We start from the raw sequence: 25,467 nt of genomic DNA on the forward strand, positions 1-25,467 counted from the left end.
GCTCCGATTGCTCGAGCCCCCTGTTCATGCACTTTCCTATCATGCCCGTATGATTTCGATGAGGACGAGGTTGTACATGGTGGATTTCACTCGGGTCTGTGACTATTGGAAGAACAAGCTGAAGACTGATGATGGCCCTTTGATCAGGTGGGTTGTACCGTGGTGGCACCTCAAGTCTGTCACCGGAGTGTCTTCTTTGGATCCTACTAGGTCCGTGCGCATTCCCGGATTGGAGTTTATGGTATGCATCTTTCCGGAAAGGTTGATGAGGCAAGTCGGGTTGAAGCAGACGATCCCTAGGCTTGACACCGTCCCTTGATCGCTATGGCGTTGACTACCGAGAGCCGAAGAGAGTGGGCTATGAAATGGGCCCAAAGAAACATGTGGTTCCTGAGTTTCTCCGCCAATGCTTTGTGGGTGTCGGATTCCTATCTGAGGTGGAGAAAGGCTGCAACTTCGGAAGAGCGCGAAAGACTGAGGAAGCGTGAGCCCGTTGACTACAAAGTGCGCGAGGGAGAGAAAGAGAAGCATCTGACTGAAGGAGAAGAAGAAGCCGGCTTTCAAGTCATTCATCCTTCGAAGAAATCGAAGACTACTCCTGTCGCAGAGATGGTGGTTGGCAAGAACGGAAGAGTCAGGCCTCGAGAAAGACCGTTGGCGATTAGATCTGAAGTGGTGCAAGAGCGCCCGGCTCGAGGTCGTGACAAGAAATATGACAAGAACGACAAGGGCAAGGGAAAGATGGAGGAATAGCCCAAGTCTTATTATTATTATTTGATTATTATTATTATTGTTGTAATAAAAGGGAGGGATTTTTAGAATCCTAGCCTATCTATTTTTATTATTTGTCGTACTATTTTTATTAGAAAATGGATGAATGAAATAAAAAGGTTAAATGGTTATGAAACCGTTGGTATTTTCTATTATTATCCTTGTCGAATTTCAAATGCAATGCAAATGTCCTTCTATTTACATTTTAAATATGACGGTGGGTTGAATCCCGTGAAGGATTGCCTACGTATTCACTTAAAAAAGCGAAATCAAACCCTTGCGCGTAGTTCGAGTAAATGTAAAAGAATAATTGTTCGAAGCAAGAGCTTGTAATGAACATAGAAAATAAGCATGAGCTTTTGCTTACTCGGAAGGTGCGAATTTAGTTTGTTTGATGATATGAGGATGACAAGTTTGCCAAGATGCAAGAGCATAGTGACATTCAAATAGGCCGGGGGCCGTTTATTTAGTGCCACAAGAGCGACACGTGGGTTTACGCGAGGCGCGTTTCTATTCCATCCTAGGCATAGTATCGTTTCAGTTGGTCGAGATTTGTGGGGTTTGAGAACTCATTCCCATCTAGGTCTGTGATTCTAACCGCACCCCCTGGAGTATTGATTTGACTAGATATGGTCCGGCCCAGTTAGGTTTGAATTTTCCCCTCGGGTCGACAGGTAAAAGAGCTCTAACCGATTTGAGTACTAAGTCTCCTTCTTTGATGTTTCTTGGCCTAACCCTTTTGTTGAAAGCTCGTTTGATACGTGCTTGATATGTTTGGACATTATGTAAGGCACGTAGCCTACGTTCATCCAGGAGGATGAGTTCTTCGTATCTGTCTTTCTTCCAATCGGCTTCCGGGATTTGACTCTCGAGGAGGATGCGCAGAGATGGTATTTCTAGCTCAACTGGTTGTACGGCTTCCATGCCGTAGGTCAAATAGAACGGAGTAGCCCCAGTGGGCGTCCTGACGGATGTTCGATACCCCCACAAAGCGAAGGGTATTTTGCTTGGCCAATCTCTATAGTTGTCAGTCATTTTCTTGAGGATCGTGACGACATTTTTGTTAGCCGCTTCTACCGCGCCGTTAGTCTGTGGTCTATAGGGCGAGGAGTGATGATGCTTGATCTTGTACTTGGCTAGCAATTGTTCGGTTTCGGCTTGGAAGTGTGACCCATTATCGCTGATGTGGGCAACCATATCGACAGATGATGTTGTTCTGTATGAACTTTGCCACATTTTTGGCCGTAAGAGCGGTGTAGGAAGACGCTTCTACCCACTTGGTGAAGTAGTCAATTGCCACCAGGATGAAACAGTGACCTCCTGTTCCGGCTGGGGTTATTTTCCCAATTATGTCAATTCCCCATGCGGAGAATGGCCAAGGAGATGTCATTGTATAGAGCAACGAAGGAGGGACATGTTGTACGTTCCCGAAGATTTGACAGTTGTGGCAATGCCTCACATATTTGATGCAATCGGATTCCATTGTGGTCCAATAGTACCCTAGACGTGTGATTTTCTTTGCCATCATAGGTCCGCTCATGTGAGGACCGCATTCTCCATCGTGGACTTCTTCCATCACCTTTCGTGCCTGTGAATGATCAAGGCAACGTAGGACTACACCAAGAGGTGTTCTTTTGTACAATTCTCCTTGCATTAAGATGTTTTGGGAAGCTAGTAGGCGTATAGCTCGTTGTCCCCTTTTGTCCATATCTGGTGGATAGGTACCATTAAGCTTGAAATTCAGGATTGCTTGGAACCAGGGTTCTTGTGCGATTTCTTCTTCATTGGTAATTTGATGGACGTAAGCCGGCTCCGACCGTCGTTCAATACACAAAGGCATTTCCATCATATGATCTGGCATGTTTATCAAAGATGCAAGTTTCGCAAGAGCGTCTGCAAATTGATTTTCCTCTCGAGGTAGGTGTAAGTAGGTTACGTGATCGAAGAATTGAGCCACTTGGTCTATCCTAGCCTGATAGGGTGCTAGGCTTTCACTTCGGATTTTCCAGGATCCCGTAACTTGGTTGATGATCAGTGACGAATCCCCGTGCACTCGTAGGTTTTTGATGCCTAAACTTACTGCCGCTTGTAGTCCGATGAGACAAGCTTCATACTCTGCAGCGTTGTTTGTCACCTCGAAGTCGAGTTTGACAGCGATCGGTGTATGCTCACCTTCAGGAGAAATGAGCAACACTCCTATCCCAAATCCTCTTAGGTTTGATGCTCCATCAAAGTATAGATCCCAAGAGTCTACATCAGTTTGAAATATATCCTCGTCGGGAAATGACCAAGTATCTATGGTTTGTGCGTCGTTGATGGGATTTTCTGCGAAGAATTCGGCGACGGCGCGACCCTTTATTACTTTCAGTGGCACATATTTGAGGTCAAATTCTGAGAGCATCATGGTCCATCTTGCCAGACGTCCGTTGAGAACGGGTTTCTCGAAGAGGTATTTGACTGGATCCATTTTGGAGAATATCTTGACAGAGTAGCTAAGCATGTAGTGACGTAGCTTCTTTGTTGCCCACACAAGAGCGAGGCATGTCTTTTCGAGTTGTGAGTATTTGCACTCGTATTCCAAGAACTTCTTACTTAGATAGTAAATAGCTCTTTCTTCACTTCCTACGGTTTGAGCTAGCATGGCTCCCATGGCAGTTTCAGTTACTTTGAGATATAAACCAAGAGGTTGATCTCGTTGTGGTGGCATGAGCACTGGTGGTTTAGCTAATATCTCCTTGATTCTGTCGAACGCCTTTTGACAGTCGTCGTCCCACATGGTGTGGTCTGTTTTCTTGAGTTTCTTGAAGATAGGCTCGCAAATCATCGTAAGTTTCGATATGAATCGACTTATGTATTGCACTTTTCCTAGGAATCCTCTGACTTCTTTTTCTGTTTGAGGTTGTGGCATTTCGATCAGAGCTTTGATTTTGGAAGGATCTATTTCTATGCCTCGTTGGCTAACGACGCACCCTAGAGTTTGCCGGACGTTACCCCAAATGTGCATTTCTGAGGATTGAGTCTCATGTTGTACTTCCGTAGCCTTGCGAAGAACTTGCGAAGGTTCGCGATATGTCCCTCTCTTTCCTTGGATTTGACGATCATGTCATCTACATATACCTCAACTTCTTTATGCATCATGTCATGTAGGAGTGTAGTCGCGGTGCGTTGGTATGTAGCTCCGGCGTTGATCAATCCGAACGGCATTATCAGATAGCAATAGGTTCCCATTGGGTGACGAACGCGGTCTTATGCATGTCTTCCATGGCCATTTTGATTTGGTTGTAACCCGCATATCCATCCATGAAGGATAGTAATGCGTGGTCTGCAGTATTGTCTACCAATATGTCAATATGAGGTAGAGGGAAGTCGTCTTTTGGGCTTGCTTTGTTCAAATCCCTAAAGTCAACACAAACTCGGATTCTCCCATCCTTTTTGGGTACGGGTACTATGTTAGCTACCCAAATGTAATACTCGGAAACTTTGATGAACCCGGCTTTGAATTGCTTGTCAACTTCTTCCTTAATCTTTAGAGCCCATTCTGTTCTCATTCGTCGAAGCTTTTGTTTCACAGGTTTGAAACCCGGCTTAATCGCAATCCTATGTTCGGCGATATCCCTGTCGATCCCTGGCATGTCTTTGTAGGACCAAGCGAAAACGTCTTTGAATTCATTTAGGAGGTCTATGAAGTCGGCCCGTTCGGTAGAGCTCAAGGTAGTCCCTATCCTAAGTTCTTTGGGTTCTAGTTCGGTTCCTACATTGATGGGTTCGGTGTCCTCAATTACAGGTCCCCCTTCCCCTTCCCGTAGTATTTCTTTGGCTACGTAGGGAGGTATTTCGGTCAAGTCCGGGTTTTGGTCATTCTCGTATCATCATAAACAGAATTGCACTCAAGATAACGCAAAGAGTAAGCGTAACCCGATTTATTCATATTAAGATTTGAGTAAAGTTGAAACAAATGAGCCAACTGATCGATGGATAGTGGCGGCAAAGGGACAGAATGGTGGGGCATTTCCCGAACTACGTGACTACTTGAAAATAAGCTAGGAGAAACGAAGGGAGTGGGGATGACGACGGGAGTAGACTCTCTAATGACTTCTCTAGACTCCGACTCTGACTCCGACTCGAACTCGTCGTCTTCTGGTTCTCCTTTGAACATCTCTCCTTCTCTAGTGGTGAGCTTGAAGAGTCTTCCTTGGTTGTTGGTCCATTTGATTGATTTCCTCCACCCTTTCTGTTGCTTTGTGTCGATTTCCGTGATCAAGGCGGTGGGGTTGAAGCGATCGTCTTGAAGTATCGTAGTAATGATCTCATCTTGCGCGGCCCTAACAAATCGGTCCTCTCCAAATAGGAGGCTAACAGCTTGTTCGTCTAAGCAAGGTGCTTGACGGGTTTTGACGGTAGGAACCGTTTCTGGAGGGATGAAGTAGCAATCGTGAAAGATCTCGATTCCGGCTAACTTCTTCTCGAGGTAATGCCAAGGTTCGGGAAATCCATGAAAGAGTTCCGAACTTCCTTCTTGAACGAAGTATCCATTCAAGGTAGGGAGATATGGCCTCATTTGGACTCCTACATACTTGCGGTTTTGGACTTGGGCGAGCATTTCGAGAACTTCTTCCGTCGTGGGTTTGTATCCTAACCCAAGTGGTATTCTTGATGAGTTGCCTTTCTTGTATGGTGCAAAGGTGTTCTTCCGAATTGGGTTTAAAGGCATTCCAGGGAAGTATCCCTTGTTTTTGAGTATGTGGTTGACCACCAAGTTGGAGTAGGGATTATAGTATAAGGGTGCCAACTCACTTTCTATGACGTTCACACTTTGGAAGCCCCCAAGTTCGTATATGGGATCCGCAAGGACTTGATTGTTTGATTGCTTCTCGATTATGGCCTTGATGGGTGATGAAGTGATCGTCACAACCTTGCCATTTAGTGGGATCTTGATCTTTTGGTGAAGGGTGGACGTTACCGCTTTGGAAGCGTGAATCCAAGGCCTTCCCAGAAGTATGTTGAATGAAGTTTCGATGTCCACTATTTGGAAGTTGACCTTTCGCTCGATTGGTCCCGTTGCTATGGTTAGGTTAGCAAGTCCTACCACTTTTCGTCGTGTACCGTCATATGCACGTACACCTTGATTTGTAGGAGTCCAGTCCGACTCTTTCATGCCTAGTTTGTATGCCGTTTTGAGGGGTATGACGTTGACCGCGGAGCCATCATCTACCAAGGTCATTGGCACATTCTTCTTTAGACAGATGACGGTGATGTATAGAGCAAGGTTGTGACTAGCGCCAAAAGGTGGCAAGTCTTCATCTGAGAAAGTAATAGGATTACTTAGCTTCGGTGATTCTTGGAAGACCAAGTTGACTACATCTTCGGGAGTAGAGTTATGTGCCACATTCAATTTGGCCAAAGCTTAAGTAAAGCTTGGCGGTGTGGAAATGAGCTTGCCACTAGTTGCCAGACTGAAAGATCAGCCTTGGTTCTTTGTAATTGCTTGAGCAAATGATCAGTGGGGTCATCTTCGTTGTCGTTTGGTGTGATGACGTTGGTTGGACCGTTTTGAGTGGTGCTTTGGTATGGGCGACCCGAACGAGTTAGGTGATCCACATCTTGGTCTTCGCCATTTTGGACTATTTCCTTTACCAAAGAATTTTCAATGAGATATTCGTCTTCATCGTCATCGGCCCAAACTCCATTGATTGCGGCTAATTACCTCATCCTCATGATGTCACTTTCTAGTTGCATGATTTGATCGACTAGCTTGTCGACCACGGTGACTACTTCTTGCATAGTGGCATTTTGAGGGAAGGTCAATGGTACGCGCTCTTTAGGTGTTGCATTGGGATTGCGCAAGGTTGTTACCATGTTTTCTAGTTCCCACACTTGTCTATCTACACTCTTTGCCCATGCGATGAAGTCGGAAATGGTAGGGGAGATGGTAGAGTAGAGTCTTTCTTTCTCAATTGCATGAATTTCGTTTTCGGTGGGAGAAATGAGATGTGAGCAATCTAAGGTAGATTCATCACTTGTAATCACTAGAACTCCAAGAGGATTCTGAGTGTTGTTGGGCTTACCTCCTGGTGGAATTGGAAGTCGACCGTCTTCAATCATATCTTGAAGCACGTGTTTCAACTTGTAGCATTTTTCTGTGTCGTGCCCCTTGCCCCTATGGTATTCACAATAGGAGTTTTCATCCCAGAATTTGGACTTTCTTTCGGGTTCGGGAGTAGGTCCAATGGGTTGGAGTTTGCCTTGCTTCATTAGCCTTTTTAGAGCGTTGGAGTATGTGTCCCCAAGGTTTGTGAATTTCCTTGGTGGGCTAGTTTTCTTGGATGGCTCGAGAAGGTTAACTTCGTCGGTCTTGCTAGTAGAGCCGTATGAACGACTTGTGGATCCTTGGTATCCTCGACCTACCGTTTTGGACAAGAGTCCTTTGCGGATGTCATCTTCAATTCGTGTCCCTAATACGGTTAAGTCCTTGAAAGTCTTGATATTTTGATATCTCAAATGGTTGGCATATATGGGCTTGAGATTGTCCACGAACTTCTCTACAAGAGTAGCCTCATCCGGGCGTTCAACTAATTGAGTACTAGTCTTCCTCCACCTACTTAGGAAGTCGGTGAATCCTTCCTTGTCATTCTGGGTAAGAACCTCTAGAGTGCGCATATTAACTTGGATCTCGGCATTATCCGCGTATTGTTTTGAGAATTCGATCGCGGCGTCCTCCCAAGTAGCGACCTTTTTGTGGTCTAAAGTGTAGAACCATTGCTTTGGGATGGTGTCAAGAGATGAAGGAAAGATCCTTAAGAACATCTCGGGTTTGATGCCTTTGATAGACATGTAGTCCTTGAAAGCTCGGATGTGGTTCAAAGGGTTCTCGTGCCCCTTGAACTTAGGGATATCCGTCATGCTAAAGTTAGTTGGCAACTTGGAATTGACGGCTTCATACTTACGATTGTTCTCTCTGTAAATGTCATCCCCCTTAAGGTACATCAATTGCTCCTCTAGGTATTGGAGTCTTTTCTCAGTTGCGGTTGTTCCTAGGACAGGATTCTCATCTTTAGACTCGTCATCGGAAAATTGTAGTACTTCACCTTTAATGGGAGGCAACTTTCCCTCTACATCAAAGATACGGCCTTCGATAAGCTCAAGGCGGTCATAGGTTTGTTCTTGGGTAATTTGCATTTGGGCTATCGCGGCTAGGATTCGATCATTACTTTCTTGAATTTCTTTGGAGGTTCGTATCATCACTTGACCTGCATCTTGGAAACTGGACAAGAGATCGGCGACGAATCAAAACACGATCGACCATTCTATCACACTTGCTAAAAGAAGAAAGATTTGACTCATGAAGTGGGTGTGTGCCACTTGTGTTGAGTGAGTTTTGAAGAAAGACAAGGTCTTTGAAAATGTGTGTCCTAGTCAACTGTAGTGTAGTTGTAGGAGTGGACTCGAAGTGAGATTTTGAAATGGGCTTGTGGCCCGAATTTTGACTTGACAAACGGACAGCATTTTGACCGGATTTTGCGCTAATTAAAGGCCTACTTTTTCGAAATTTTTGATTGAAATTTGGGTTTTGATTTTTTTGAAAATTCGTCATGGTTTTGTTTAGAAGTGGTGATCACGTAGGGTTTACACATTTATACAGGCATTATAACGGGATGCTGAGTGCATTTAGAAGGGTTTTGGTTTAAAGGGTAGGTTGCCATACCGAACCATCAAACCCGAAGTCTGTGGAGAGGCTCGTGCCAAACAAGAGTAAGGCCGATTCCTAGTCCATTTCCTCAAGTAGTGAAGGCCCTTGATACAAACAAGAGTAAGCATCATGGTATGGACGACGTCAATCGCTATCCATCCTTAGGCCCAAATAAGAATTAGGACCGTTTAGACGGGACGATTGGTCGAATGGGTTGGTTGGGCCTAGGAAGGCCGAATTAAACGGTCTAGGAAGACCGAGTTATGAAAACCGACAATTGTCTTGTACAAATTATTCCCTAACCTTGTTCGAGTTTCACCCTTGCTACACGTAAGTGTATTATCCCCAGCGGAGTCGCCAAACTGTGGACAGCGGGCCGCCCACGGGGGCGCTTGGCGAAGGGGCTCGAAAACAAGCGTTTGCATTTTGTATGGAGTCGCCACCAATTTTTATGGGAAATTGGAACCGTTCGAATACCTCATGTCATGTCAAGACATAAAGTAAAGACATGAACACTAAGCAATCGTTACCCTTAGCATTCTATGTCTAGAATGACTCTCGTGGATGCCAATGAACACGGGTGCTCACGGAGATCTGGAGTAAGGGGTGAGGGTACGTATTAGGAAGCTCTTTTGATCGAACACCTAATCCCGCCCGCCTCGATAGCGGCCTCTACTAATGATTAGGGAGTTTATTCGTACTTGATATATCGTCGGTTATATGCATGCAATGCAACATCCAAGTTTTAATCCTAGCATGTGAAGATTTAACTAAGTCGGTGAACAATTAATTTTAGCAAACAATCGGGTCGAAGTAGAAGTTAATATTGATTTATATGTGAGAACATACAAAGAACGAAAGAAATACAATAACTATGAATGCAATAATGAAAATTACATTAATTACAACGGATTTAGGTGATTTATGTCGAAAATACAATTAAAACGGATAATTTGAGAAAAAGGAATAAAAGAATAAAAATTAATGAAATAAACGAACAGGAATTAGCGTGATAATACGGATATTAGTTAATTAATACGTAAACTAAACAAACTACGTCAAGCGTAAACGTAATTCGGGGACGAAATCACCACGAACAGCGCAAGAGACATCGCGCCCTTTGGAAGAGGCGCAGCGATTCTTTGCGTCTGTTCCAAGGGTGAGTTCGGGCCGTGAAGTTTTAATCGCAAATCGTTAATATTAATTGGTAAATTAATGGACCGATTATGATTTTTAGACTCGGATGAAAGTGATTAATGGATTATTTTACATATGAATATGTCATAAAACAGTAAAACATAGTTAAGACGGAAATAAGACGGATTAATTATGTGAAGGGTCGATGTTAATTAATGAACAAACTAACAAACGATTAACTGATTAAACTAAACATGATGAATGACGACGGATTAGTGAACAAACAGGTGAAAATATATCAACAACGAATTCCAGAAACTCAATATGAACGAATTGAACCTCTAAAACCCGAAACTTGAATTTAATGACGAAAACCCGCAAATATGAATTATAAGGGATTTAAGTCGGACTTGATGACTAATTAAGCATGAATGATGAATTATATACAATACACATATGATTCATAAATTACCATGATGAAGAAATAAAGAACAAAACAAAAGGAACAATCTTGATACGAATTGCAGAGGACGGAGGAAGAAGAAAAGAAGCAGGAACTGCGGCAGCCTCACGAAGAGGCGCAGCAGGTGCTGCGCTCCTTCGAAGAGCGCGCAGCGATTCTTGCGTCTTTTCTCGACGCCCTGTCTCATCGGAAATCCGCAAAAACAGGTTTTAAAGGCGGTTTTTAGAAATCGATTTTAATGGTGTATCCGACATAAATCTTACAATTGTTATACAATAATTAAAATACGATAAATAAAAGAGAATTATACACCCTCAGACTTACATGTTGACGGAACGAGAAGGACTAAGAAGATCGATTAGTGAATGCTCGACGCGAACGCAAGGAAAGAGTGCCCTCGTGAGAGGAAAACGATTTAACAAGATTGATTAATTAGATTGATTGAGTGTAGTGGTCAAATTGGTCGGTCATGCAACGGAGAGGCTGGTACCCGGAAGGATCCGAGCTTACGTGGTCGGAAGTCCAAGCACGTAGGCGCCAATTAGTAAGAACGAAGTCTAGAATGCAAAGGGAGAAGAGAAGGGCGGACACTCGCGTGAGAAATATGAGGAACGAAAGCTCCTATTTATACTAATCACGCGGAAGGAATTATGGTTTCGGAGACTCTTTGGAAGTGAATCTCGGAAAGATATAAAAAAGATACGTAAATCATGCAAAGAAGGGCCTGGGAAGAGGCGCAGCAGCCACTGCGTCTCTTGGAAGAGGCGCAAAGACTGCTTGCGTCTGTTCCCGGAGGTTTCCTCCTTTTAAGAAAGATTTCCGTGTTTAAGTTATGGTAGGACGGATTTAATTCGATTATCTTTTGAATATTACGGGATATTGTTTGCCAAAAGATAAAATTTGATAAATATGGAATAGAAATATCCGGAACATTCCAGAACATTCTAACTCGGGATTTAACTATCGAGATCGAAATGGAGACGGTTTTTGACCCGGACTCGAATGTACTCTAATTATCGCCAAAACGACCGTATCGGCACGTAGATGACAACTAAGAGGTTGACATTTAATATTTGAGCAATCACTTGACGATAATCTTACGAACTGTCACAAATCGTTCCGCGAATCAAACATGCGGCCCAATCATCACCGGGTGGTTTGCGAGGGGTGCAGAAACGAGGTGTCTACACCAGTAGACCCGAGGGGTAAATTTAAACCAAATTGGCAGGGCCGTATTTGGTGAAAAGAATTCTATGGAGACTTGGTTCTCCTCTTTAAGGAGAGAATTCAAGGTGGGAGACTTGGTTCTCCTCTTTAACTCACGGTTCAAGCTATTTTCGGGGAAACTAAAATCAAAATGGTCGGGACCTTTCACCGTGGTCCGAGTTTTTCCCCATGGGTCGATTGAAATATCCGATGGAGACCAAGCTTTCAAGGTAAATGGACAACGGCTAAAGCATTACATTGCCGGGGCACCCATCATGAAGAACATAAGCTCCATCGATACTTACCTTCTCCATACTTGATTGTGTTTCATGACTTCGTCGAGCCTACGACATAAAACAAGGGCGCTACATGGGAGGCAACCCATGCAAAATTGTAAATAGCATGCATTTAGGTAGTCTATGAGAATTTTTGGACCGATAGTACTTGGCAATTTTATTGATGACGGTTGTAATCTTGAAGGAATTGGGATTTTGTATGAAGAATAAGTGTTTAACCATCAATTGACTTTTTCCCGATGTGATGAGTCGGCTTTGAAAGACGAAAACACGCGAACCAAGGCCAATTGATGATGGGATGTGAATCTAGGGGTATATTGAGCAAAACGAGTAAGAGCATATTCCCAGCCGGGTGACCGTCAGCCGGTCTTCTGACTGGCTGGGAAGTTCCTGGAAGTTTTTGTGAAAATGTGACAAATTGAAGAGAGGTGAGCCCCAGCTGGTCGGGCGGCAGCCGGTCCACCGGCTGGGGATGCATATACACGTGTGCTGGAGGAAAACTGGAAGAAAGAAGAGTCTCAGCCGGCAGGCCGGCAGCCGGTCCACCGGCTGGGAATGCAAATTTAACGAAATTAAGGTTTAGGTGTTCTCCCAGCCGGGCGACCGGCGGCCGGTCTTCTGACCGGCTGGGAGTTCTCTGTAACAATTTTGGCAAAGTTCAAATTAGGCTGTTTTCCCAGCCGGTTGACCGGCGGCCGGTCTAATAACCGGCTGGGAGCCCTCTGATATCCAATTAATCCCGAAAAAACACCCCTCAACCTCATAATTTCGAAACTCCTTCTCCTTCATCCTCTCCCTAACCCTAACCCCTCTCCCTACAAATCAACCACCACCACCACTTCCCACCACCTCCAAACACCAATCTACCACCAACAAACCACCGCAACCACCTTCCCTACCTTTAACCCTCTACCAAAATCACAAAATGGCACCAAAAAAGAGAGTGATAAAGGGTGATTTGGCTCTCCAACAAGCGGAGATGGTGGCGGCCGCAGCTAATGACATGAGCCCCGACCCGGATTTTCCGGACCTCCAATTTGTCTCCGTAACAATGAAAGGTAAATTCGTTCTCTTTAAACGTCCTTTTACCCCCGACCCGGTTTATTGATAGACAATCTATGAGGGAATTAGGATTAGATCAAGTTACCTTAGAATTGTTTGAAGGAGTAGGAATGAGGTCTATGTACGGGATTCATGAGAAAACATATGCCCGTCTTACATGGGAATTCTTGAGCTCCCTTAGGATAGACAAGCATCGCCAAAGCCAAAAGGTTGCGTTCTTACATTTCCGTTTGATGAACAAGGACCACTCTTTGACCCTACCGACCTTTGCCTCTCATTTCGGGCTTGACACGAGCCCTCCTCACAAGGCCTCCGAGACCTTTGATATTGGGGCCTTATGGAAGGCCATCACTGGATTAGACGATAACATTCGCCTCAAGAGGGCCTCTAATACAGTCCATAATGCGGCTATTCGGGTTTGGCACCGGTATATGGGTTGGACCGTTTTCGGCCGAGATGAAAATCACAATTTTCGTACGGAGGAGATGGAATTCCTCGGCTCCTATCTTTGCTCCAACCCCAGGACCTTCAAAATAGACATTGCCCATCATATGGCCTTAACCCTCCATCGACTTAGCAATTCCCCGGGCCAAAGGACCTCTATTGTAGTGGGTGGACTCATCACCCACCTAGCCAAGAGATTGAACCGCAAGTTGAATCTAAGTGGGATGCGGTACGTTGTAGGGGACACAATGTTATTCAAGAATTACATCCACCACAACCTCAATTGGTTAAAAACTAACCCGAACGACAACCTCAATTATTGGCAACTTCGGGTGAACGGTGTTGATAGGAATTCAATTCCCCTTCCTAATCCCGAGAAAATGAAGGTGGTGCCCAATTCACCACATTATTTGTTAGAAATTGAGGACCCCGAGGATCCCACCATTCCCCAACAACAAAATCCCAACCTTCACTACGCCCGTGATCGGCCAATCATCCCCGCAAGACCCACCTTGCGGTATGCTATGCCCTCTTCCCCTTTTGTTGCCGGAACCTTCCAACAAGGGGAAGGCTCCTCTAGCCAACAACCGTTCCAACCACAACGACCTCCCCCTCTTCAAAATGACCTTGTCTCCTTCATGGATGAGATGAGGATTAGCATGGCCTCCGCCGCTAGTGAGCGCCTCGGTCTCCAACAACGCATGGACCGGATTTACTACGACCACTCACTTGGTCAATTCCCGGTCTATGACGACATGATGAGGCGGCAATACAAGCACCCCTCCAACCTACACCCTCTTACTATTTATTCCCGGATGGCGGACATCCGGAGGACGGGAGGATCCTTTAGGGTGACATTAACCTCCGTCCCGACTATTATAGTGCCCCAGTCTTCCCTACCCCACCTTCCAACCAAGGGGAGGGACATGACACTCGGTGGTTTGGGGGTGCCCCTTCCATATTTGGGGAGGGAGGTTCTAGCAGGGCCGGAGGATGCCAAGAGCCCTTTATTGACATGACGAGGGAGTTTAGCTCGGATGCTCCATTGAACACGGAAGATTTTATTCGTGAGTCCGAGTTTGGAACCGGCAATGATGATGGTGATGCTGATGGCGATGGTGATGGTGATGAGACCGATTTCGAGTAGAGCCTAGTAATGAGGGCTCTATTCTCTCCCTTTCAATCCAAAAGTCAAGTATGATCTCTCCCTTAATCCAAACTTTCTCATTCATATTTAATTTTTCGAATGCATTTAGCAGAGAAACTCATGTAGTTGCATTCATCTAGGCTTGCATTAGATTTTAAATTTGTAATATATCGTCATATTTAGACATTGCATTCACGTAGTATACTCCGCATTGTAATTCAATATTGCATATAAAATAGATCATGCATTGCATTCTCATTTGAAAACCACAAAAAATTGAAAAAATGACAAAACCTATCAAAAACATGTTCTTTTCCTTATGAATAAAATTTGCCTCCTAACCACACTTCATCCGTCATTGGATGTTGTAAATAATAAGTGTGGGGAAGAGGCCCAAAAAAAACATACAAAAGTAAGTTCTTTACGTTTTCCAAAATTCAAAAACAACAAAAAATATGTTTTTTTTTTCATTTAAAAAAAATCCAAAATACAAAAATATGTTCCTTTCTTTTTCTTATTCACTCCCTATGCTTTTGTCCATTGAGGACAATGTAAATCTCAAGTGTGGGGAGGGAAATATCCACTCTTGTGAATATTTGTTTATATTTGTAAATACTTGTAAATTTGATAAAATTTCAAGAAAATGCCTAAAAATTGAAAAATTACAAAAATATTTGCATTGTATATATATGTTTTGTCTAACTTTTGGCATAGCGCATTGACCATTTGAGGCAAAAAGGAGCTAGAAGACCGCTTGGTATAATCCTTCCTATCTCTTACTCCTTGCACTATTCTTTCTTTTTGGTATCTTGGATATTTTGAAGAAGAATGGGAATTTTGTTGCCTTGGGTGTCTCCTTGAAAGACATGTGGATTGTTTGGTGTTGATGTGTGCTGCTAGGATTAGACATTGGTTGCACGTTTATTTTCATGTTCTTTCGATTTCCGCATGCATTTGGTCACATGTGCATATGTGTTGTTGTTAGACTTAGTTGCACTTAGTTTGTAAATGATCTGCATAAGCATGGCGAGGAAGGGGACCAAGTACCCCCATGATGAGCTATATTTCCAATTGTGCCTTTCCCCTCCCCGTGACTTGCACCCGTGACCTCTTAGTTAGCCGAGGGAGGTGGGCTTGGCCAATGAGTTTAGACCGATCTTGTGAGACCTAGGACCGTAGACTAGACCCCAGGCTCGACTTAGCTACTCAAAGGTAAAGGTAGAGCCTCCTAGGGTGGGTACATTCATACCCCACCCTCATCTAGGTTTGAGAGTAGGCCTCCTCGCGAGGCGTGTCACATCAAGACGCATAAGTGTGTCATTTCGTCTTTAAACCGTGAATTTGCATTACATTTTTGTGCACATGATATGAAACAAAATCCGTTTGTATGAACCTCACATAGCCAAATTAGCTTAGTTTCGTCCCTTGCATTGATTTCCTTTTTGATTCACCCCTCCGAGCCTTAGCCTATTCCTTTTGGCAAACCCACTAAAACAGCTACATTCCATAACCACCCTTCCTTGATCAAGAATTGGTCGGTTTTGTAGTAGTGTTGTAGGAGGTGAGTTGAGTCATAGCGGTGGATAGTATACATATCCACTTGGGTTGAAATTTGGTATGCATTTGGCATTGTATATAAATAAGAGGTTTTGAAAAAGAAATGAAAAACAAAATAGAAAAGTGAAAAAGACATGAAAATTCCAAAAAAAAAAAAAATGAGTTACTTGTGTTGTATATAAGTTGTTAAGAAAAGAAAGAGGCAAGCAACACCTCTCCTCATCATTAAACGGGGTAGAAAAAGTCGTTGCTAAACAAAGGGGCAATTTGATGTTCTTCCAAAATGAGTCGGGTTTACACATTTTTTTGCATGGCTCGGGAAACCGAGTCTTTGTTAGGGTGTAGACGTTACCATTTGTTGAAATAAGAGGAGTACTTTTGAATTTTTCCAATTTGAGTTGGGTTTATGCAATTTTTGCATATTTTTAGTGATCCATGCTATGTTAGGGCATAGACGTGTCTCATGTGTTGCAATAAGAAATGGGTTACGATGTGTCTGCAATTCTTGATTTGAACTCCACATATCCAAACGGTGCTTGCACCAATCCCGTTTTGTCCTACTCCCTAGCCCCGCTACAACCCTTGTTTCATATTGTGTGCATTATACCATTATTTGCATTTCATTGGACATAGGGCGGTCTTACACATTAGATTGCGGGCACGCTTTCGCTAGTCGAGTTAGGAGAGCGATTTTGGTTACTATTTGTCACAAAAATCACCTTGATCTTTTATTGAGTGACGAGTGAAAACCGTGAGGATGTCGTTGCCTAGGTCACCTTAGTCATGGGTCTTTTGGTTGAATCTCGTGTCGGATTTGTAATTCTCGGCGGACTTGCCTACTTCCCCTTACCCCGCTCTTGAATGTGTTTCTTGAGTACTGGTCACACTAGGGTTGCTTGAGCCATGCTTAGGGGGTTGGCACCTCCGTTGGAACTTCTGAGACGGTACTCCCGACCAAGACCGTGTTTTGTTGCTTGAAAGTCCGGCCACTTAGATGAGAAAAGTGGGCCAATTCAGTTAGATGCATTCTTTGGCTTGATTACGTGCTTTCATGATAGGTGCATCGCAATTTTATAGCAAGACCCAACTTGCCTTGTAATAGGGCACTTTTCCCTCATGAGTGTCAAATTGTGAGTTGAAGGGGCGTTGAGTGCGCTATTACTCGATCGGCTTATTAGTAGAATAGTTGAGTAATGCTTATATTGTGCATTTACTCTTTATACTTGTTGTAGTAGTGTCTTGTACTTTGATTGAGGACTTACTCAGGGACGAGTAATGTTCAACTGTGGGGAGGTTTGATATAAGACTCTTTTGCACCTTTTTTCCCCTCTATTTTCATGTTTTCCGACTCAATTTGAGACGGTTTCACATGCCTTTGCTTGTATTTTTGTCCCCCGATCCCTTGCCTATGACGTCATGCCCTCCTCGTAGGAATTGAGGCGGAAATGATGGAATCAGAGCAAGAAGATGGTTTTTGGAGCTAAGCATGAAGAGAGGGGGGAATTGAGCTGAGACGTGGTCCCAGCCGGTAGGCCGGCAGCCGGTCAGCCGGCTGGGAACCCCCAAATGTATACAATTCAAACAAAGTGGTGAAGTTACAGGAGACTCCCAGCCGGTCCCTTGACCAGCAGCCGGCTACCCGGCTGGGAGAGCACAAAGTGAAGAATTGAGCCAAAACTTACAGAAACTTCCCAGCCGGTCCCTTGACCGGCAGCCGGCTACCCGACTGGGAACACACGTAGAAGCTTTGAAGTCAACTGAAGAATGGAGAAGTCAAGGAGCTCCCAGCCGGTCTGGGACCGGCAGCCGGTTGCCCGGCCGAAGCCACCTGATGATATCAAAATTAATCCAAACTTTACAGAAACTTCCCAGCCGGTTATAAGACCGGCGGCCGGTTGACCGGCCGGGAGCACGCACCCGCATTTCAAAGTCCAATTGTAATCCTACCCTAATCTAGGTGCAAACTATATATACCCCCTCCCTTAATCAATTGTACACACAACCCTAGATCTAATTTATTTCCATTTTCCAAGTTTCAAACTTTAGTAATTACTTTGTTAATCTTTCTTTAATTAGAGCAAGTTCTTCAATAATTAGAATATAATTAGTGTTTGAAATTGGGTTGTAAGAAGATTGAAGGCATCTCCTTTCTTATTTTCAATCCAAGTTCTTCTCTTTGCTATTGAGTTGGTATAATCTCTCTTCCTAATTTCATTTGTTTACATTTGCTTTTCTTTCTAGTTTTGTTTAATTGTTTATGTTTGGATTCCAATCTTTGTTGTTTGATTGTTGTTATTCTCTCTCTTGTTCATCTTTTCTTTGTTCACCATTGTTGTTTACACCCAAAGATTGAGTCTTTGATTTTCTTGTGTTAAAGATTGAATCTTTGAGTTACTTGTGTTAAAGGTTGTGTCTTTTAGTTTAATCCTCATCATTTCTTAGATTAAATTGTCTTTCCTCATAATTTGTGTTGGATTATTGCATGATTAGTAGTAAAATTTATTCTTCCACCATGTTTATGCTTAAAGATTCCATCTTTGTTGTTTGTCTTGCCTTTAGGAACATGATTAGTGAGTAGTCTTCCACTAGGACTCGGTTTGACCCGACATGAGTAATTTCACTAATTGATTCTCATAAAGGCTAATTGTTGGGGGAAATTGGTGAGGGTAGTTTAGAGGAATAATATGGTTTAAGGATTAATTTTGGGTAGTGTCGACTTGTAACCCTTGTCCACCAACGAGATTTGGTTAGGTTGTAAATTGGATACCCGGAATTTGATCTTATCACCAACCAAAGTTGAGACCGAAAGGGAGAACCGAGGGAGGGTGCCTCTAGACTAGCGTTTGAAATTGACCTCCGAGAGGAGGAGTGGGATGACCCGGAATACGATGAGTACTTAATGACCTTGACCAAGTTCTTGACCACCTTGGAAATATGCATGTTTTTGGGGTTGTTGGGTGTTGAGTTAGGGATTCCGACCTTCGAACCCGAGAGGGGGGGTTGGTGGGTAGTGCTAATGTCCTACTTAGAACCCGAGAGGGGGATCTTAGGCGAATTAGAGTCATCTCCTCCTCACCTTTGTACCCTTATGGTTAGCCTAGGGAATTAATTGTGTGAAGTTACGGATTGTTATGGGAGAACCGAGTTCTAGGCCTTTTTCTCATTTGATTAGAACTTAATCTTTTCTTGCTAATTTTTCCTCCTCTTGTTTATTTGCATTTTATTTTATTTAGTTTAGTTGTTTAGTCTAAATCCCATCTCCCTTATTGTTGACTTAGTTAAGCACAAGAATTAGAACGATTAGTAGTCTGCCAACTCCTTGTGGGATCGACCCTCAATAGTGTACATCGACAATCGTGCACTTGCGAGGTATAATTTGACACCATCAGTATGGATACTTGAGTGTTAATTGTCATTCAGGGTTTATGTGATCAATTATATAATTGAACTAACGCGTGTGTGTCTGTATAATTGTCACCTATTTCCGGGGTGACGAATGTTAATCCATATGATATTTTCGATCATATAGGGAGCAGTTGAGTACAGGTTTGGTTATGGTACCTTGCGGGAGACGCGATGAGCTACGGACACTTAGAGTCGAGTTACATAGCTAGATGTAGACGACGTAGATGATAGTCGAGTTGTAGGATGTACTGTTCACTTTGTTATTCAATTATCAGTTATGTAATTCACTAATAAACAGGTTATTTGTATACATGTTCTTAATTTTAATTCCGATTTCATTGACTCGGGAAACCAAGATGGTAACATCTATTGATTACCTTAGCCGGGTAAGAGGGGGTGTTACACTAACACCCCAATAGCATGGCTAAAGAGATCGTCCGAGCACACTAAAACAGTCCTTGAGAGCAACAACTGGATCCCCGGGAACGAGCTTCAGCCGCCTTAGAAAAAGAGGTGTCAATCTCTGCGAACATCGCCTCTGCAACGTCAAAGTCTTCGTCCTTGGCAACTTCAGCCATGATCCGTGAAGCCTCGGCTTGAACGACCGCCGACCTCTGGTCTCTGAAAAGCCGATCCCAAAATGCGTTTGTTGCTCGATCACGAGCAGCTCTATGCATGCCATGGAGACACGGAAGCGCATCCATTACCCCTTCCCAATTAGAGATGTCAATGGATCGGGTTCGGGTCGGGTGGAGCCTCACCCGACTAAAATTTTTCCACCCGATCCACCCGTCACTCGTGAAGGCCATCATCCATATTTAATCCACTCGTCATCCGCGGGTGAAACAGATGGTTCGGGTGATAAACGGATTATCAATAAATTTGTTTTTAACTTGATTGTTTCCAACCAAAACATTGTTAATTACTCTGTACTCTGTAGTACTTCAAGTTTCATATGAAGTTACTTAAAAATGATTAAATTGATTTACAGTTTCTAGAATCTCGAGTGCTATTTTTAACCAACTTGTTAACATGTCCAACTTTAATTAATGAAACGAAAATACACCACCTATCTCTCTCATGCTCCACCCACACCATCACTGTACAATCAAGATTAAAACAACACGAGCACAATCCATTGTGTTGACTACCACTGTCGACCTTTAATTTCTCGGAAAAATGAAGATCTGGTTCGAAATTGATCAATGGCGGACTTAGTTTCGAAAAATTATCTTCCAATTTGTTAAGATCTAAAATTTCAATTATAACATTTGAATGTTTAATTTGAAAACAAATTTAATGAAAACGAGGGAAGTGTAGAAGAATGGCAAAACCTTGAACTTGATGAAGTGCCTGATAGGAATTAAAACTAGGTCGCTAAATACTAGAATTAAACTACCAAATTAACAATTTATAAGCCAAACTATACTCTAGATTACTCTAATGGATAAAGCAATATAGTGCAAGTAAGGGTCGATCCCAAGAGAAGGACTTTTAAGCTAAATACTTGAATTGTAAACTATTGAATACTAATGACAAGTTTATAAACAAACAATGGTTATCAACAATGACAAACAATCGATAAACATAGATAGGGGGGGGGGAGTTGATTGGTGACATGAAACAAAGTAAAATTGCAATATTTGTCTAACAAGCAATAACAAACACTTGGTGAGTAAGAGAATACAATATTAAAGAAGACTTGGTGCAATCCTTCCTTAGTAACCAACAATAGTAAAGTTTGACTCTTTGATAACTCTCCTCTTATTATCTACCCAATACTTTCAAATCAAGATGTTAACACACACAAATTAAACCATCTATGTATGTCCTTCAAGTTTAATCAACAATTCATTAAACCATGAGTGCAAATCAACATGAGCATTAAGAGTTGTGCCAAGACAAGAAGTTAGGATCAATTCTCAAAAGATTAAACCATACAAATGAGAAAAGACATGAAATTTCCTACTTATTGCATGAATCCTTTAAACCAAATCAACATACAACAAGTTTGCTCCAAATAATCCTAGATAGATTAAACCATTTCTCTAGAATTTGCATTAGTTGGGTAAACAAGATGCAAGAGTGATCAATTCTAACATTCATCTACTCAACATAAGAATTAAGCATAAGGAAAGATCAATAGATAAATAAGAAGAGATTAAAAGAGTCTTACAATACCAACGTTGGAGACTTTGGATGAATTACACCAAGTAAGGAAGGATTTAGCCTTCCATAGTTTTCATAAACCCAAAATACAAAGAAAGATTACAACTTGAATGAGAAAATCCTCTAAATTATTACAAGCTTAAAACCCTAAATGATGAGATTAGATGAGATGATATGATGTTGTATGATATTTTCAGGTTTTCAAACTCTTGGGTATATATAGGGCTTCACGAAAACCTAAAAAGATTTCTACTTAAGAAGCCCAAAAAAAAGATTAGAAAGCCCCATAAAACAGAGCTGCGCAGGCTGCGCCAAAACCGTTCTTGCCTGCTCAATCGTGAGCAGCTACGCACCCTGTTTGCGCAGCCTGCGCCTGGGCTCGCATTTTTGGACTTCTAATTTCCAAGAGCTAGACCTCTTCAATTGTTCTCATTTCTTCTAATCTTCACTCCTACTTCTCCCAGCTGGATTTTAGGCTACATGTGAGCCGCTTGTGCCTTGTCTTGACCTTTGAAAGGTCCTCTTTGACCCTCGGGTTCCGTGCATCAAGATCAATTGTAAAACCGAGGTAAAACACACAAGTTACCACATCATACCCGATTACCAAATACTAGGAAAAGCATACTTAAAGACCCATATTAAAAGACACGAGGGTGATAAGATCACCCTCTTAGACCGACACAAAATACTACTATCAGTGCCGAATCAATAAAAGAATTTATTTTCAAGTAGATTTGAATGAAAACACAGAGAAAGTGAAGAAAAATAGAACAGTAAGTCCTGCTCCAGAAGACAGGGCTGACATGCTCTGGATGCTGGAAGGATTCTGGCTGGTTCCAGACATGGTGACGGCTGGTTCGGTCTTGCGAGGTTTGGGTATAGAAAATGATCACTATGCCCCACGGTGGGCGCCAAACTGTTTTGGTAAAAATTTACCGATTGCAAACTAATTATGTGAGTGATAGTGATTATTCTTAATGCCAATTATGGTTGAAATGCAATGACATGAATAACGAAATAAAGACAAACGAAAAGAATGACACGAAGGATTTTTGGTGACGCGGAAAACCCGGTGTGGGAACAACCGCGGGGGGAGTCGGAATCCCGCCAATTTTGCACTATAATCGAGGTTAAGTATCCAAGTAAGGAAATACAAGTATATTATTGCTAGTGAAATATTGCTAGTCGTCGATGGGATTTTGAGGAGGGAAGTGCTGCTTGAGCTGAATGTTGAATGACTTGAGTGTTGATTACCTCGCCATTATATAGCCGCTGGAGTCAGAGCTAGGGTTTTTCTGCTTCTGTTCCTGGATACCAGGTCAACTCCTAAAGAATAGGGAGTTGTTGGTTGACCTAGCTGGTAACTTCTTTTGCACGTGTGCTTTTTTATGGGCCAAAGTGTGTTTGTTTTTCTTTTAATCTCATGGTCCACACCTTGCCACTTCATCAATCCTATTCTCTTCTTATCCACCGATCTCCATGTGCCACGCGGCTAATCTTTTGCCATCCTCTTCACCAGTGAAATGTTGCCACGTCATAGGTGTATAAAAGGTGATTTTTATCCATAACAATCAGTATTAGAAACCGAGGTGATTAGGGTTATTATCAGTCTAACTTATAAATACACTAATTTCATACTTTTTGTCTGTGACCCAATTGACCCACTTAAGACTATCAAACACGTAAACCATTTAAGTGTGAAACTAACATTAATCTCTAGTAAAGTATATCGACTACAAAAACCTAAGCTGGTTAATTCGTATAGAACAGTACACAACTCTTTCTTGACAATCTTGTCAAACTCTTGAGTTTGCAATGTTGATAAATAATTGTATTAAGAGACCCACCATTTCTCATCAAATCCACAGGAACCAAGTAAACTTTTTCTCTCTGATCCACATAATACACCAGCTATTTCAATGTCCGCGCGTTTTTCTCCTTGTTGCGTTGCTTAACCCAACCCGAGGCCCGGAATTAACCTGAACTGTCGCACCCGGATGGCACCCGAAATCCGAATTAACCCGACCCGAAAATGACCCGAGCTTTCATAGACCCGTATCAACACGACACAAGATGACCCGACCCGAAATAACCCAACCCGAAAATGACTCGACAAAACATAACTTTAAATTACCCCAAAAGACTTGAAATGCCTTTTTCTCTCTTAATCATTGACCCGAAATTGACCCGGCCCAAAATGACCCGATCAGCTTGACCCGATACAGACCCGCAAACCCGACCCGAATTAACCCGAATATTTCAGAAACCCGAAACAACCCGACCCGAACCCGACCCGTTGACCCGAATTGCCAGGTCTAAGTCTATATACAGTGGTGGAGCTAAGACGGGCTAGCAGGGGTGGTCGCCCCCTGGCGTATGAAATTTTCGAAGGTTTTAATAAAAAATTTCAAAAAAATTTTGATTTGCCTTATAAAATTAGTCGTTCGTCCCCTAAAATTTTTCGCCTCTAAATTTAAATCCTGACTCCGCCACTGACTATATATACACACACTCATATTTCACACTTGGACAAAATATACCATATTTGGAACTTTACTACTCATTAATTTTAAATGTATGCACAACTAGATAGTGCACTATCTATAACATCGTACGACAAATGAGTTACAATACGTATAACACTGATAACTTAGGGCTCGACAGATTGAGCCTCTCGACCGATGAGGACACGGGTGGGCTGATGTTAGCATCAGCCCACCCGAAGAAGCGTGCTGGTCGTATGAAGTTCAAGGAAACTCGTCACCCAATATACCGTGGCGTCCGACTACGGAGCACCGGTAAGTGGGTGGCCGAGATACGACCACCCAACAGTCAAGACCGAATATGGCTAGGAACATACCCTACTGCTGAGATGGCAGCGCGTGCTCATGACGTTGCTGCCATCGCATTGCGAGGACGAGAAGGCGCTTGCTTGAACTTCGCTGACTCGGTATGGCGGCTCCCTGTACCGGCCTCGTCTGACACCAAAGACATTCAGAGAGCAGCAGCAGAGGCGGCGATAGCGTTTCAGCCCACGGTAGTACCGATCAATGAACCCACACCGCCGCAGCCTGAAGAAGTAGTGGCGGATGTGAAACCGTCGCCGCAAAGTGTGGATTATATGGATGAGGATATGGTGTTTAATATGCCGGGTTTGATGGCTGACATGTACGAAGGACTCGGTATGTTACCGCCACATCAGCCAAGTAGTTCAACTAACTACAGTTATAATCTTGATGATGTGGATTTTGAAGCTGCTGACATGTCACTTTGGAGCCACTCTTTTTAAGGAAAGTTTTTCAAGTTTGCCATTTTCATTTCGGCTGGTCTTATATCTGTCTTAAGATTAAAACGGGATGTTATGCCACTTATCCAAACCCCATGGTGTTTGAGATTTTTGTGATTAGGGAAGGTTTTGCCTATGGTAAAGCGTTGCGTCATCCTTGTTTGTTTGATTAGTTAAGATTGAATGTCCACAAATGCAATTGTTGATTCTCTTGCTCAATATTTTGCCAAGGACACTTCCTCTAGTAATAAGAAGTTAGGAACTATGTATGTGATATAGCCTCTAGTTTTGTGAGTCGAGTTTGTAATCTACTTTTTATTCGTTTCATGTTTAAGACGAAGATGTCCGTCTTAACAAGAATGTAATTTGTTTATTATTGTGGTGGAAGTATATATTCTCTCCTAAATAAATGGTGAAATGGAGACACATCAACAAATTGATCTATGTTGATCAAATTGATCTATGTTGAAGGAACGTATATATTTAGGGGTCGTTTGGTTATCCTAATACCCTCTAAATAGGAAAACACAGAAACTTGAATTCATGTCAGCTGCAAAATGGGTAGTTTGTTTGGTTATTCTAATTCATATAAATTGGGGCTTTCCATGATTTCCAATGCCGGTGTAATAGAGGAATTTGCTTACCTATCCTCATCTAGATAAGTGGAAATGGCTACATGAATTATAATTCATATATGTAACAAAACAACATTTTCACACATGAATTCTAAAATTATGTGATATGACTCTTCTTAGGCATCGTAAGTTCTCATATGTAACCGGACAACTCCTTAGAGAATAAGTAACTTAAAATGTTCCAAAGTACACTCAATTAAAT

General features: G+C 42.7%; 1 protein-coding gene across 1 annotated transcript; it reads left to right on the forward strand.

Moving 5' to 3' along the window:
- The first annotated feature begins 23,890 nt into the window (after positions 1-23,890).
- LOC141655866 (dehydration-responsive element-binding protein 1E-like) lies at positions 23,891-24,966 on the forward strand. Its single transcript, XM_074462890.1, has one exon. It carries the CDS (start codon positions 23,965-23,967, stop codon positions 24,631-24,633), a length of 669 nt encoding a protein of 222 aa, XP_074318991.1. The 5' UTR covers positions 23,891-23,964; the 3' UTR covers positions 24,634-24,966.
- The last annotated feature ends 501 nt before the right edge of the window (positions 24,967-25,467 follow it).

Source organism: Silene latifolia, chromosome 5 (genome assembly GCF_048544455.1).
Source record: "Silene latifolia isolate original U9 population chromosome 5, ASM4854445v1, whole genome shotgun sequence".
NCBI classification, from domain to species: domain Eukaryota; kingdom Viridiplantae; phylum Streptophyta; class Magnoliopsida; order Caryophyllales; family Caryophyllaceae; genus Silene; species Silene latifolia.

Excerpts from the sequence above, each read along its gene's own strand:
- LOC141655866 (XM_074462890.1), top strand. The coding sequence starts at position 23,965 with ATGAGTTACAATACGTATAACACTGATAACTTAGGGCTCGACAGATTG.